Consider the following 14,872-nt stretch of genomic DNA (forward strand, 5'->3'; position numbering starts at 1 on the left):
GACTCGCAAAAACCTTCTCGAACGCTAGTGCCTTGCAGATTCAGTTTGTTAAATTCAATAAATAATTTCGTAGACATGGAACAAAATAATCCGTAGGCCTGTCCAGCGCCTACACAAGACTTCTGCGAGACACATTGTTATTCCAAATCTGGTATCGGGAAGCCGAGCAAATCTCCATCAGAAAGAAAACAATCTTCACACCCGAACACATATACTTACAAAGCCTCCCACGTCTGGCCGCCCATAGCTACTAACCGGTTGAACAGCTCGTTCCTCAACGGCAGCGCCGTGACCTTCCACACGGCGCCCATCTTATCCGTGATCTCCAGGCCATCCGCCACCTCCCTGTTCATCGCCCAGCCGACCACCAGCTTCGTCTTCCATCCGTAACCGCCGACCTTCTTCAACTCCCTGATCTCCGCCACCGGCACGCTCCACGCCGGGTGCACGCCATCTTCCTCGGCGCCACCACCGGACCGCCCGCCTTCCATCCTCGCCTGCTGCCTCTCCACCTTCTTCTCGTCGGTGCTGAAGGCCACGCACGGAATCGTCGCCTTGGTGGTGATGTAGACGGCGCCCTTCCTGCCGTGGTACCTGCCGGCGAAGCTGACCGGGCCGCTCCTGCGCTCCTCGTCGCTCCGCCTCGCCGCGACGCCGAGGCGGTCCTTGGCCCTGTCGGACCCGGTCTTGGCCTTGACCGTGTCGGCGCCGATGGCCGTCCCCACGACGCCCTTGGTGGTGCCGCGGAAGAAGTTGAGGATGCGCGCCCCCTTCTTGCCGTGCGCCTTGGCCTTCGCCGCGTCGATGTCCGCACCCGCCGTCTCGTGCGCCACCGACTCGTCGTGCTGCGCGATGGCCGCGTCGAGCTCCGCCTCGGTCGCGTTGAGCGGCGGGTCCGCGCCCGTCGTGCGGAGCTGCTCGTCCGTGATGGCGGCCGGGGCGTCGGGCGGGGGCGTTGCGGCCGACGGAGGTGGGGGCAGCGGTGCCTTGTTGGCCTCGCCGATGCGGAGCAGCGTCAGGGTGAGCTGGGCGTTTGTCGGAACGCCCTTGAGGAGCGTATTGCGGATCTCGAGCAGCTTTTGCCAGTGCGGGAAGGTGTGGTTGAGCCAGCTCAGTCCCCGCGAGATGATGGGGTCGCCGAAAAAGCCAAAGCCTGCGCCGAAGGTGACTCCCTTGACGAACATGTACGAGGTGATGAAGAAGGAAACCAAGAGGAGTGGTACCACGAGCGCTGCGAGGCGGAGGCGGTAAGTGTTTCGGGGGAAAGGTGGCGTCGGGGAGAGGGCGCTGCGCAGGACTGTCAGTAGCCAGTATCGATGCGAGGAAGAGTGAGTTTTCATACTTTCCAAACCTCTCCCATGTATCCGTTACTTCTGCAAGTCCGTGCATGACCGGCCTCATCTTCGACCACATTGCCGTCTCCATGGGTACCTTCGTCTTGTCATGCTTAGCCGTTGGCTTCCCACCACCGGCTGCATCTTTTGCGTTGGCAACTCCTGTCGCAAGTGCTGTGGGATCGGGCGCTGCGTCTTGAGGCGAACCATCTTCAGAAGGCGGCTCCGCCTGGGGATGCTTGCCGGCAACACTGCTGAGGGTGACGGAGGCGAGACCGTTGACGAAGTTGCTAGCCTCCTGCTCCACGGCTTCGCCCTTGTGGTTCTCAGGAGCGCCAGTTGCGCTGTCGTGGCTACCCAGAACACCCGCCTTCGGCTTTTGAACGCCGCCCGTCTTCCCATCTACCAGGGCAATCGGGGCCGGCGGGAACAGGAAGTCCCGCGAAGGAGGATACGCAATCAAAGCGACTATCGTCGCGGAGAATAAGGGGACCAGAAAGTCAAGTCCCCAAGCAAGAAAGTAGATCTGGAATCACCCGAGTGAGTCTTTGCAAGAAGCAACGTTGCTGCCACACTTACAGTGCAAAACCACGCCGTCCTCCTTGTCTCCCTCCAACTCCTCAACCTCGCCACCTGTTTCCCTGCTCCTAGAATACCAATGATCTGCCGTTATCAGCTTTGTCAAATCCGCTGGAAAATAAAAGCAGGCAATGATCCGAGCAACACTTACCACCGTCATATACAACCTCTCCACATTAGCCCTCAACTTATCCGGGCTAAACTCTTCCTCGTCCGCAATGTTCAAGTCCAGGTTCCCCGGCACCTGGCGGTCGTACTGCTTGACGTGGTAGATCTGCTTGTTGAAGCGCCGCACCAGCAGCCACAGCTCCTCGTTGTCCATGCCGCCCACGAGCGGCTCGGCGATCTCGCGCTTCGGCTCGTGCCAGCCCAGGTTGACCACCTCGGCGTCGTGCTCGCGCTGCGCCGCGCCCTTGGTCGCCTCCGTCGGCGGCACCGCTTCGCCGTTGACGACCGTCACCGCTTCCGGCTCGGCGTCGCCCGCCATAGCCAGCGCGTGCGAGAGCGTCGGCTCGTCGCGCAGCGTCGGCGCTGCCTCTTCTTCCTTGGCGGGGTCCGTCGTTGCCGTCGTGTCCGAGGGGACAGGGATGGGGAGGATGTCTTTGAAGACCGTGCCTGGCCTATTGTTGTTGTCTGTCATGATGGGGGGAATCCAGTGAGAAGAAGGAGTGAGAAGGATCCAAAATGGCTACTTCTGAGCCTGAAATCTATGTCACCCCACCGGACAGAGGTGTGGAGGTACGAGACAAGAAGCAGGCAATGAGTTGTAACACGGCAGTAGCAGTAAGGCGCTTTTCTTCAACCGCCGACGGCACCTGCCTCTCCCTTTTTTCCTTGGACATGTGGACATCTGTATTGCGCAATGATGCCATGGCCCTGGCTAGCCGGGAACGCGCAATAACCTTATGCTCAATCAGGAAGTGACAAGTGCTTGATGGGGTTATCTCACAAAGAACGGCTTGCGCGTGTCCAACTAGGGCGGCTTTTATGACGTAGGCGGCTGCAACACAACGCCATCGCTCCTTCGTGGTGGACAGTAGCGGATAAGAAAGACTAGTGTCCGTTCTCTTCTCGCACGTGGAGAAGTGAGGAAAGAAAAGAACCGGAGAGGCCCGATTGCCGCGCTTTGAATCCGATCTGGTACGTGATCCGCGTTGGGGTGCGCGCCTGTTTACAGTAAGTATGATGTCGACAAGCACTGATCGACGCCACTATCCCAGTCGCCAATCGATCAGCTCCCCCATCCGATGCACGGACTGCCGTCATTCTCCTTTCAACGTCTCAGGACAATGACGCTACGAAAGCGATTGAAACAGTCTTATCGCGTATACTGGTCTAAAAATACACTCATGCTACCCCGCCCAATGCCCTCTCCTTGCGTCCGGTTTCTTTCCGAAAGACTAGCGCCACGAACGCCCATTTGAGAGTGTCTGAATAGATTCTTTGTAGAAGTTCGTTAGATATTAGGGGAGAGGAGATCGTATTTCACGCATGCTTCCACCTGTAGACTTTTAGTATGGAAGATAAGCAGGGAACGAGGGTAAACGGCACTTACACTTTCTACCGAAGCCCGTAGCCAACTGCGAGCCTCCAGTCCAGCCCAAACCTTGAGCATGGAGAAGTCCGCATCACGGACGATATGCCTACCGCTCTGTGTGCCTAGCTTACGCAGAATAGGTAATGCCCTGAAGAATAGTTAGCGTGAGGACGCCCCTGAATACTTGCACATCGCGCTTACCCAGCGAAGAGATCCATTTCCGGGTCCAACTGCCTGCCGATTCCTTCAAGCAACAGTATACTCAGGACAACGTTGACGAAGTCACCCTCGAGTCTGACGTGGTGCTGCCTGACCATGGTCAACACCTCGTTCAAGATGTCGCCAATCTTGATGTTGCCAAGTGCGAAAGTACGGCTCTTTACACCTAGCACTAGATGCTGCATCTTCAGCGCAAAAACCTCCTTGTCAAGAACAGCCTCAGGCTGCCTGCATCGCTCAACCATTAAATGACCCGACTTGTAGCCGTCGAACTCGGCTACTGCCTTGAAAAGGTCCAGGAAGTTCTTGCGGTTCTTTTCGTTCAGCTCAGTAACAAGGCCGGTGTCGATGAAGATGAGCTGAGGGCGGTAGCCCTCGTTATCAATTTGCTGGAGCTCCGCGTTCCACGCTCTGCGCTGGCCCTTCAGCGGCGTCAGCCGCCGGATGACTTCCTCGGTTACATCGGTCGAATTGCTGACGCCTTCGGGAGTCTTCCTAGTCTTGAACGAGGGGATATCTGGCGTCTCCGGCTTGTAGAAGCGAACCATGATGTTACCTGGATGTAGGTCGGCATGGATGAAGTTGTCTATCAGGACCATATGCAAGAAGGCGTTCAACCCCTCGTCCGCAATTTCCTTGCGGTACGAACCGCCACCGTTCTGGAGGAGGTCTTCCAGAGCAATTCCGTGAGCGAATTCCTCGACGAGTACTTGCCGAGTGGTGTATTCATTGTAAGGGAAAGGGAACCACGCAGTCGTCCGGTCCTTGAAGTTCCGACGGAAAAGAGTCAAGTTCGCGCCTTCTATCCTGAGATCTAGCTGTAGTCTCATCATTTCAGAAAACTGCTTTACCTCATCCGGAAACGAAAGCCACTCCATGGTAGGTATCGCGTTAATGATGTGTGCAAAGAAAGACATTATTCGCAAATCTCTGCGGACAACCTTTTCTATGTTCGGGTGCAGGACCTTGATGGCCACGTACGATGAGGGAATTCGATGCGGCGTGCTCTTCAGCGTTGCGCCAACATTCTTCTTCAGCACTTGGCGGAGGTTTTGGGGCCCATCAACATCCGACGCAACAGGCGCAGCGAGATCGGGCTTGAGCTTTGCCCTGTAGACCTGGGCGATGGCACCAACGCCAAGCGGCTTTTCGTCGAACTCATCAAATATATCCTCAAAATTGCGTCCGTCAAACGCCCTCTTCACAATCCGTTTCGTATCATGCAGGGAGTGTGCCGGCGCGTTGGAGTGGAGAGACGACATGTACTTGCACATTTCGGTAGGGAATATGTCTGTCCGCGACGCTGCCCATTGGCCGAGCTGAGCAGAAATAGAATCAGTATAACGTAATTCGCATGGTCGATACTATTTCTTAGGCCTACCTTAATGAAGGCTGCCCCAGCTCTCTCCATACTCCTGACCAGGAAGGCATACCACCACAGCGTGCCACTTCTCTCATTATCCCTGTCGGGCACCCTTCTCCCAATCCAGATGACCGGTACCGTCAAGATGACGGGCACAAAGATCACCACCAGGTGGGCGAAGCGAAGCCCGGTAGCCAGCGGCTCCCAGATGTAGTTCTCGAAGAAGAAGTAGAGGCCCTTGCGAAATGTCTTGGAGTGCTGGATGACCTTGGGAACCTGGTTCTTGAGCTCGGCACGCGACGCCTCGAGCATGAGCTGCTCGCCGGTGCGGTCGTCGTCATCGTTGCTCTGCTGCGACAGCGCGACGAAAGCGGCGGGGCTGAGGGCGGTGGTGGCGGCGAAGAGCAACGCGCTGCCGCCGAAGCGCGGACGAGGAGGGGCGCGTAAGTAGGGGAGCGAAGTGTATGATCGGACGGGCGACCGCGACGAGAAGGCGTTGCGTGTGGATTGCAGTCTGCTAGCTCTTGCGAATGCGGAGCGCGCGGCGGCGGGCTGGCCGGCGCGGAGGTGCGGGCGGAGGCATTGACGGCCGAGTAGGAGGACCGCCCTCATAGTCTCAAGGGGACGGAGCGGGGAAAAGGCTGGCTATGATCGGTCGGCAGCCATGGAGGGTCGCGAGAGTGACGAAGGAGAGAGTGGCTGTTGCCTCGAAAGGCAGGAGCGGAATCTCGATCATCGGATGACGTCGCCGGTCGCGCCCGCAAATCCCCGGGCAACCACCGAGCGCGGCGCTGGCGCATCGGAAAACATGTGATTTTTTTCAAATTGTTGCTTAGTTATACATACGAAAAAGATCATCACATCATAAATCATCGACACACTCTGCAGTCTTCCATCTAGGGGAGCACCCTGCTCCTCACGCCGTCACGAAACCTTCGAACCCGTTCTCCAGCACCTTACGACACTCCTGCGTGTAGAGCGGGATACCGCCAGCGTAGCTCAGCTGTTCTCTCGGCTTACCGGGGATATTCGCGCCCATGTACCAACTGTCAACGTTGTGGAAGAGCGTGGCCTTGCTGATCTCCTCGACCTTGTCGTGCCAGTCCTGTTCGCTCGCCGTCGTAGGGTCGATGTAGTTGATGCCCTCCTTTCTCATCTTGGCCATGGCGTCGAGAATCCAGTCGGCCTGGCATTCGATGCAGCTGGGGCCGTTGCTGAAGGCCGTCGGACCGTGGGCGCCGTAGAGGAAGAACATGTTGGGGAAGCCCGACACCGTCATGCCCAGGTGGCTATACGTGCCGTTCTTCCACTTTTCGCTCAGGTCCACGCCGTTGACGTCCTTGAGACCCATGGTCTTCATACCGCCGGTCACAGAGTCGAAGCCGGTGGCTAGCGCAATGACATCGAACTCCCGTTCTTTGCCGTCGGCCGTCTTGAGGCCCTTCTCGGTCACTTCGACGATGGGTGTCTTCTTGGCGTCGACGAGCTCGTTCTCCGGCCGGTCAACCATTTCGTAGAAGTTTTGCTCGAGAGAGGGCCGCTTGGTACCCCATGGATGCGGCTTCTTGAGTGGTGCGAGGATGTCGCGCTTGACGGGATCCGTGATGCGAGCGCGCACCTTCTTGGCCCAGAAGTTGTACGCCTCGTCGTTGGCCTTTTCATCGTACAGCATGTCCTTGTACGTGCCGAGCCAGAAGAAGAAGCCGCCCTTCTGCCAGAGCTCTTCGTAGAAAGCTTCGCGCTGTTCCGGAGTGTCGTCTAGTGTGTTGCGGTCGACAAAGTCCATGGGGAAGCCCGAGAAGGTTGTCATGCGGTATTTGTAGATGTCAGGGTAGTCCTTCTTCTGCTTCTCCTGCTCTTCCTTGGTCAACTTCTGCTGGCGCATTGGCAGACAGAGGTTGGGAGTGCGCTGGAACACCGTTACGGACTTGGCCGTCTTCGCCGTCTCCTGTGCAATCTGGATGCCGGTGGAGCCGGTGCCGATGACTGCTATTCTCTTCCCAGCCACGTCGACGCCCTCGGTGGGCCAAAAGGACGAGTGGTGCATAACCCCCTTGAACTTATCAAGGCCAGGCCAGTCAGGGAAGTGGCGCTTCGCTGCGAAGCCTGTGGCGCAGATGAAGAACTTTGAGTGTGCAGTCCGGCCGTCTTCCATCTTCACAACCCATCTTTGTGAAGGCTTTTCAAACTGTGCGTGAACGACCCTCGAATCGAAAGCGACGTCTTTCTTGATGTCAAGCTGCTGGTCGACGAAGTTGAAGTACTCGCGCAGTTCGCTGTAGTCTGGGTACTTCTCCGTCCAATTCCAGTTCTGCACCATTTGGTTAGCCATCTGTCACCCCTGATTTTGACTGGGCTAGAGCCAACCTTCCAGAGCTTGTCAAGACTGTATTCGTACACCGGAACCATTGAGTCGACACGTGCGCCGGGGTAGCAATTCCAATGCCTATTTCTCGCGAATCAGTAATCGTCACGACTGGGCCCGAAACTAAGCTTACCAGATCCCGCCGAGGTCCTTTCCTGCCTCCAAGATCTTAACCTTCATCCCAAACTCGTCGCGAAGTTTATGCAGCAGATAGATCCCGCCAAATCCGGCACCGACAATCAGGACATCGGCCTCAAGATTATCCGCATAGTTGTCCGTCTGGCCAGCCCTTGTCGGCTGTTCTGAGCTGATATCTTTGCGAAAAGACATAGCCGCGGTGAATTCTGTTTGCAATTGAAGCGGAAGGCGTTAACGCTGACTGTACAGACAAATTACTCTCAAACGAAGAGAAAAGCAGCGATTTTGGGGTGAGATTCAGACCGGACAGGACTACTGCAACCGCGGGCAGCTTACTTATATGTGCGTCGATCTCCGGATAGCTTTCCCCAACCTACGCGCCGTCTCCCCACATGTACACATGTGCACATGCCGGGGCAACGGATTCTTCCCAAGCCAGGAACGCGAGGGCATGCACGCATCATCCACATATGCAACCATCCTAGTCCTCGACGGTACACGTGCCGGCGGCGCTTAGGATTGCTGTTTTGCACACCGGGGAATTACTGCAATTCGGGGTCTTTTCCCCCGGCGAGTCCTATCACAGGGCTGGATCTGTGTAGCAAGTAATCCGGGCCAACGATCAAGTGGTCAGCAAAACGGCGATCTTTGTTCATCAAGGTTCCAGATGCATGCAGGGACTGCCTTTGCCTACACTCCTTCCTTTAGCCCGCAACGAGCGCTGGCTTAGAAGGCCCCCTTCGAAAGACAATGATTTCCTCGGCGGGGTGCTGTACGCGTGAGTGGCGTGGAACGACAGCGCCTAACTGAGATAGAACGGACCCGCATGCATCGACCTTTCTTTCTCTCAGATCTGCACGTCTATCGGAAAAGAGGTGTGGAGCAATGATGCAGCAGCGGATATCTGCGGCGATTGTGGGACCCACGAAACGGAAGAAAGCCGCGCCATACGACTGTCAAGCATACTGCACATGTGGTAGCAGGGCTGAGGCCAGGGGACGGGCTGGCTCTGTCGAATATTTCACTTTCCCATTAACACAAAGAATTCCTGCACGACGCCCGGCAACTTATTCTGGGCGGAGCCACAGACTTGGTTGCACTCCCTGAGCTTGCTTTACCCAGCCCCCCGGGTGGGTCCTGGCTGGCTCTTCTCTGGGACCGCGACGCAGGTTTGACGTGTGCTACGGCCGTGTCATCCAGCCCCTTACCCGACGATGCGGAGGTGCAAAAAGGCCATAGCGAAGCTCGGTATTTCCCAAATCTGCTCGTTCCGGCGCCCGGATATGCTACTTACACGCGCAATTGGTGGCGGGCCTCGTTCGGCGGGCCGTCGTGCGGGGTAGATGGCCAAAAGAAAGCGGGGGTGAGTCTGGGGTAACTATCCCAACCTGAACTCAACTTATTTCCGCCTGCTAGCCGCCGACGGGAGCGCCACCCCTTGGTCTTAAGTTTCCCAAATGACTGTTTGCGGAATTCACTCGAAGGAGGTTTGCCGCGAAGGCGCGTCAAAAACTGGCAGGTGTACCGGTGGGTAGCCGCAGGGACGTTGCTTATGCAATTGTTGGAGGCGAGGCTCCGGCGTGGGGAGTTCTGCCTGGCCTGGATATGCATTCCCGGCAGTCCGGGAGCTGCCAGTGCGGAGCCGCTTGCTGAGGTGGACGTGTTGTTCTGTCTGTGGCTGTGACAACGGATGTGTAGCGTGGTGGATCCGTTGGGATAGCAGCTTTGTGCACGAGTGGGGCAACTTACTGGTCTGATGACAGAAAATACTGATGAGCACATCGCTAGCATTATCAAGAGATCGTCCACTTCATGGTAGAGCGCCTATCTGGTTGTTTAAGCGCTCTAGCGAAGTGGTCACTGAAATCTCTAAAGCTGCTGCTATGTTTCTCACAGGAGAAACATTTCCTGATGCAGAATCTCCACATCGTTCTGGAGGCACGGAAATTGCGGCTTGACCAACGCCGGGGAATCCGGGGCGCTACAACGCTTCCCCGTATTTTCGAGTCAATCAAATCTACACATGATTAGTCCGTGGAGATGGGCACGGACAAGCGGAAGCTCAAAGTGTGGAGATCGGAATGTACTGTTAGGCATCATCGCTCAATTCAGCTGCTAGTGGTATGTATGGACTGCTTCCACAGTTTATCATTCGTTCTGCGGCCCCGCATCGGTGGGTCTGCACCCTGCTGGCTACCTTCTGATATGCATTACCAAGACCGCACTCCACCAAGATCAAAGGTTTGTGAGACCGGATCCACCCCTAAAATCATCTCATATCCATCCATTTAAACCAGCTCATCCGATTTCCCAACCTTTTTTTTTTCTTACCTGCTCTTCAACTCGCACTCAATCCCCTCCCTTTCCTTTTCCACCTCGACCTACTGCTCTTCCCCGTCCAAGCCCATTCTTTGTTCCTCTCGGCCTGCCTCTCCTCACCGGCCCACGCTCCGCCCTCAACTGTCTGACCGTCCCACCCCTCTCCACCCTCAGCTCCGCCCTCCTCTCCCTCTCGCCCTCCGCCAACTCCCTCACAATCGCATCCTCCCATTCCATCCACTCCTTCCCAACTCTCTCCATATCTGCCGTGCAAACTGCCATCAGCCTCCTCCCACCCTCCGCCCTCGCTACCTCCGGATCGTTCAAATCTCTCTCCGTTACCGCCCTGCCACTGCTCAACTCCGCGTGCCTGCTCTCGCACGCCTCGGCCGAGAAGAACGCTTTGGGAAGCGTGTCCACCAGGCGAGATGCCACGTCTTTGAACAACCTCTTCCGCAGCCGCGCTATCTCCTTGTCCTGCCGGCGCAGCGCGTGCAGGTACGCGTCCATGAGGGCGGCGTCCTCGTCCGTGGTCCAGTGCCTGCGGTGCGTGCGCAGCGCCGCGTCCGTCTCGGCCATCTTGGCCTCGCGGATGCGCCGGTACCGCGTCGAGATGGTCTTCGCGTCGTAGGTGCCGAGGCCTTTCTCGCGCAGCATCGCGGCTACCGCTTTGTCGCCGTGACCCAAGGTTTTCATGGTGAAAATGAGGGTGTTGACGGCGTCGAGACTGGTGCTCAGGGCGCGGCCGTGCTTGGGGGAGTCAAATGAGCGGTTGGTGGTGGTCTCACTGCCGGAGGCAGTCGTGTTTCCGGGAGCGGCGATAGTGGCCGAGGATGAGGGTTGCCCACGGGTTCCTGCTGTTCCTGGCTTGCGACCGCTCTTGTCGGTAGGGTGAGAGCGAGCTGAAAGGTAGGGCGTATCTTCGTCGCTCTCGTCTGGGAGTTGCTACAAGGCACGTCAGTTGTGGTGTTGTAGGTTGAAGATGTATGAAACTGTACCTCATAGGAGTCAACACTCTCATCACCATCAGAGTCGAGCTCATCGTCCATGACCGGTTGGACATAGTCATCCGTGGTTGGGTCAGTTCTGCCGTCCAGGTCCATTTCATCTTCCATGATATCCTCAAACTCTTCACCCACGTCACTGCCTTCCTCAAACGGCATGGTTGCCTGAGTTTCAGTTGACCGCTCCGAATGGGGAGCTGAGTGAGAATTCATATCCGTATCAGCGGTGAGTAGGGTGGGCTTCAGACCGTGGTGGCTATAGCCTAGATTGCTACCAGGCAACTCAGGTTGCAGGTATTTATTCGCCTGCGGTGAAGTCGCGCTTTGCTGGAAGTTGATATGTTGGTGAATGTAGGAAGGACTCGTAGTGTGTACCTTTTCTAAATACGGGAAACATCAGGGTCAAGGTCAGCCCTCATGCGGCAGGCGCGACACTCTTCAACGTGATGGTATCTGAGTTCACGCAGAAACTGAGAAGCGAATAATTGCCGCTTGTCTGGCACTTGGATCCGTACAATTAGGGAATACTTTTTTCGTTTAGTAAGAACTTTCCATGCCATCATGAATAACCAGCAAACGTCTAACCCATTTCTACGTCCAATTATCTTTTCCTGCTTACCATGAGTAAGAGTTGCCGAAATCATGTTCCTGTAGCCATAGTCAGTTTCAATGTCACATTCTCATCCACATGTGCTCGACTCACCTTGATATAATCGCCGCCCTTCTCTGCCCACTCCGCCTTGCTGACCCAACTCTTCTTGCTCTCCCCACTCTTCGCCCACCTTGCGGCACCCTTCCACGCGTCCAGCACCGGATCCTTCGCCCGCCTGACTACTAGTTGTGCCTCAATCGGCAGACACGCTCTGAGCTCATCCCGCACCCTTTCCTCAAAGCCCTTGAATAACGTATTGCCTCCCGTCAGGAAAACGTCCCTCAAGACGTCCTTCTGGCGAGGGTGATCTGCGAGGCGCTCCGTCAGGATGCTGGCCGCGATTTCAACAATGCCAGCCTGATCGAGGCCGGCAATGGACGGCTGGAAGACAACTTCTGGGACGCGGATACGCTCGACGTTCAGGTGGATCTGGTGAGCTTCCCGCTGTGACTCAGGATCGAATGCATACGGGCCGTGGGTGAAGGAATGGAGGAGAGATTTGGTCCAGTCCATCTGCGCCTCACGGGTGCTTTCTTCGGTGAAGTTGGGGTCATGCTTGAGAAGCTGTGCTTCTATGGCTTTGAGGGAGGTGTTGAGATCCTCTTCTTCCTCATCATCCGACCCTTCACCAGTAGCAATAGTGCGATAGACGCCCCAGTCGGCATCGTCAGCTCCGAATGTGTCTTCGTCGGCACCGCGGCGGCGTTTCTTTGTCGGGTTGTCGGAGGCAAGGTTGGCAATGCTCTTCATGCGCATTTGTGCAGCGAGAGATTTGCGGTTGCCCAAGTCGGCTTTCAGGCGTTCCCTGTCCTTGATCTTCTGAATAATGGCCTTTCCGCCTGTTAGTTTTGGGGCTATGTAGAGTCACGTTTGGAAGACGAACCTGGCGTGCTGCCCTTCTCTCGTCAATCCATGTCTCGGGATCATTCTCTCTTCGCTCATTATCCAGGCGCTCTTCTTCCGCAATTCTTGCCTTTTCGCGCTCCTTCTCAGCCTTTGCACGTTGACGAGCTTCGTAGTTAGACTTCATCAAGCGTTGCTGACGCTTCTGCTTCAGGCCCTCCTCGTCGAGCTGGTCATCTGGCACATCCACAAGCGGGAACGTCGGTGGCTCGTTCTCTTCCTCTTCCATATCACCGACGTCCTTATTCCTAGCCTTCCGGATGGACTTGTCCAGCTCTCTGATTCTCTTTTCCAGCTGCGCCTCGTCATCGAAATCCTCTCCTTCGAGAATGCGCTTGCCCTCTTTCTTGGTCGTTTCCGAAAGCCTGATCTGAAGCTCCTTGTAGTACGCCAGCTCCTGCTCCTTTGCAATCAGCTTCTCCAAACGCATCTTCGCTGCCTGTTCCTGCAGTCTCCTTCCACTCTCCTTACGCTTCTCAGCAGCACGCGCCAGCTCCTCCTCGGTCTTTTGCACCACCACCTGCTCGGTGAAAGGGAACTGGATGACATGATCCCGATCCTCCAACCCAGTCCAGTCAAGGTATTTGCTAAGCTCGTTCTCGTAATCTTGCGACACGTAGCAATGTTCGCGGACAAGGTCTTCGGCTTGAATATCGGTAAGCTTGCCGGGGAAAGTCGGGTATTTGAGACGGAGCAGTTTCTGGAGGAACTCGGCGGTCTGAAAGCGACCCCAGTTGATGCGCGTGGCGTGGGATAGCATGGCTTTGGACTCGATGACGGGAATCAGGTGGGTGGAGGTGTAGGACGAGGAGACGACGAGGCCGTTCTTGCCGTTGTTGTAGTTATACGAGAAGAGGGAGTCGATGCCGAAAGCCGCAGAGGGCGCGCCATAAAGCTCGAAGAGAATCTCAGACATAGCTGTAGAAGCACTGGTGTCAGCCTGCGCCACGTCCATGCCGGAGCTGGGGACGTACTCCTTCGCGAATATCCCAGGTTTGCGACAGGCTCCGTCATGACGACAGGGCGATTAATGCCGCCACTGGAGCCGTTGACACCCATCTTTGTGAAGACATAGTCCAGAACACCCTCCATCACATCCCAGTTGTTGATGACATTCGTGCCGGGCTCGTAAACGCCTTTGGCCTGGCCACGCGCGGTGCCGTCGGCGTAGACCTCGTTACCGATGAATTGGAAAGTGGTGTTAAGCTTGCGGTCTCTGTAGCGAGCCATCATCGGTGCAACTGAGAGGCGTGGGCTTTCATCGAAGGCCCAGCCGGCGCGCACAGCGGACGAGCCTACATAGCAGCTAGGTCAGTGTTCGGGAGCTGAAAGCTGGGTAGGAGGCTGCTCGTACCATTGTCGATGACGATGGCCGTGTTGGAATCGCTACGGCGGTAGCCCTCGTTGTCAATGTCGCGAATTCCCTCGAAGGGGGGGTCCTTGAGAGACCATATCCTCTCAGGACTCGGCTTCGCGTTGCGCACATCCTGCGCGGCGCCGTTCGAGGCAGGCTGGGCCATGGTGTCGGCGGCGGTGGTGTTGGAACGAGCAGGCGTAGAGCTACTATGTCATGATCTGAAGGCCAGGTCACGGTGCGGGGGCTGGGCGGGCGCGGTGTGTTGTAAGGAAGTTGAAAGCTAAGGTATCTCAGGTGTCTAAAGTCCGGAGGTGCTCCACAAGCACCAAGCGCCGCAGATCGTCAAGCTTCCCAAACAACCCCGGCTCGCTCTCTGCGGCGGCAAACGCCAAAATGCCCATCGAATCGACCACCACCACTATCCAGCCAGTAATGCTCCCCGAAAAAAAAATACATAATGCACGCCGATCTTTCCTCATGCCGACGTGGAGAATCGGTCTTTTCACTGCTCAACCGGGTCTTTGAGGCTGTCCGTTGCTTTGCTTTCTGTCAGCATTGTTCGGCCAAATTGGTAATGAAATTCAATTTACCTTCGAGGTGGAACAGCACATTAGATTGGTAGTTCTTGAACATCTGAGCGACCAGCTCGACATTCATGTTCTGAATATTGATCTCCTACAAACTGTCAGGTCTGACCGCTTGGACATGGGCAGAAAGAAACACACCTGAAGGTTCTTGTTCAGAACCATGATCGCCTCATTGAGTTTCTCCTGCGTTGACATATTAGCGCATAGCACTTCCGGGCGTGGTGCATACGCAAGCCGTACCACATTGGTGATGATGCGGCCAAGGAGTAGGCTCTGCTGGTGCTCGTGAGGGCTTTCCTGCGGGCATGGTGTCAATATCCAGACCTATCACGCGAAAGCTAGAGCTGCATACCATGTTGTTCAATTGTGGTACTGCGTGAAGGGCTTTGATTGCGTCGCTCGTTGGCAGCGTGTTTGTTGATTCCCACCTCGCAGCCCTACGAGGCCATCAACACCGAGCAGGAGCCGCTAACCCGAATGCGGTATACGCGCGGGAGCTCCCCAGTTCAGCTGTC

The 14,872-nt window shown here is 56.3% G+C and overlaps 5 protein-coding genes across 5 annotated transcripts; all 5 read right to left on the reverse strand.

The window, feature by feature from the left end:
• Positions 1-215: 215 nt before the first annotated feature.
• LTHEOB_5402 (uncharacterized protein) lies at positions 216-2,553 on the reverse strand (the record flags this gene model as incomplete). Its single annotated transcript, XM_035514544.1, has 4 exons — positions 216-1,287; positions 1,343-1,860; positions 1,914-1,997; positions 2,065-2,553. The coding sequence occupies 4 exons, from the start codon at positions 2,551-2,553 to the stop codon at positions 216-218; spliced, it is 2,163 nt and encodes a 720-aa protein (XP_035373692.1).
• An 816-nt stretch (positions 2,554-3,369) lies between these two features.
• LTHEOB_5403 (ABC1 family protein) lies at positions 3,370-5,644 on the reverse strand (the record flags this gene model as incomplete). Its single annotated transcript, XM_035514545.1, has 4 exons — positions 3,370-3,414; positions 3,469-3,598; positions 3,652-4,988; positions 5,051-5,644. The coding sequence occupies 4 exons, from the start codon at positions 5,642-5,644 to the stop codon at positions 3,370-3,372; spliced, it is 2,106 nt and encodes a 701-aa protein (XP_035373693.1).
• Positions 5,645-5,948: 304 nt separating this feature from the next.
• On the reverse strand, positions 5,949-7,727 carry LTHEOB_5404 (ABC1 family protein; the record flags this gene model as incomplete). The annotated part of the gene is made up of 3 exons (XM_035514546.1): positions 5,949-7,343; positions 7,400-7,478; positions 7,531-7,727. The coding sequence occupies 3 exons, from the start codon at positions 7,725-7,727 to the stop codon at positions 5,949-5,951; spliced, it is 1,671 nt and encodes a 556-aa protein (XP_035373694.1).
• Positions 7,728-9,862: 2,135 nt separating this feature from the next.
• LTHEOB_5405 (Chromatin remodeling complex subunit) lies at positions 9,863-13,933 on the reverse strand (the record flags this gene model as incomplete). The annotated part of the gene is made up of 8 exons (XM_035514547.1): positions 9,863-9,916; positions 9,975-10,799; positions 10,853-11,114; positions 11,478-11,506; positions 11,562-12,341; positions 12,394-13,331; positions 13,388-13,708; positions 13,768-13,933. The coding sequence occupies 8 exons, from the start codon at positions 13,931-13,933 to the stop codon at positions 9,863-9,865; spliced, it is 3,375 nt and encodes a 1,124-aa protein (XP_035373695.1).
• A 339-nt stretch (positions 13,934-14,272) lies between these two features.
• On the reverse strand, positions 14,273-14,712 carry LTHEOB_5406 (DASH complex subunit Dad4; the record flags this gene model as incomplete). Its single annotated transcript, XM_035514548.1, has 5 exons — positions 14,273-14,307; positions 14,361-14,445; positions 14,496-14,540; positions 14,598-14,654; positions 14,710-14,712. 5 exons carry the CDS (start codon positions 14,710-14,712, stop codon positions 14,273-14,275), a joined length of 225 nt encoding a protein of 74 aa, XP_035373696.1.
• Positions 14,713-14,872: the final 160 nt, after the last annotated feature.

Source organism: Lasiodiplodia theobromae (genome assembly GCF_012971845.1).
Source record: "Lasiodiplodia theobromae strain AM2As chromosome Unknown scaffold_15, whole genome shotgun sequence".
NCBI classification, from domain to species: Eukaryota; Fungi; Ascomycota; class Dothideomycetes; order Botryosphaeriales; family Botryosphaeriaceae; genus Lasiodiplodia; species Lasiodiplodia theobromae.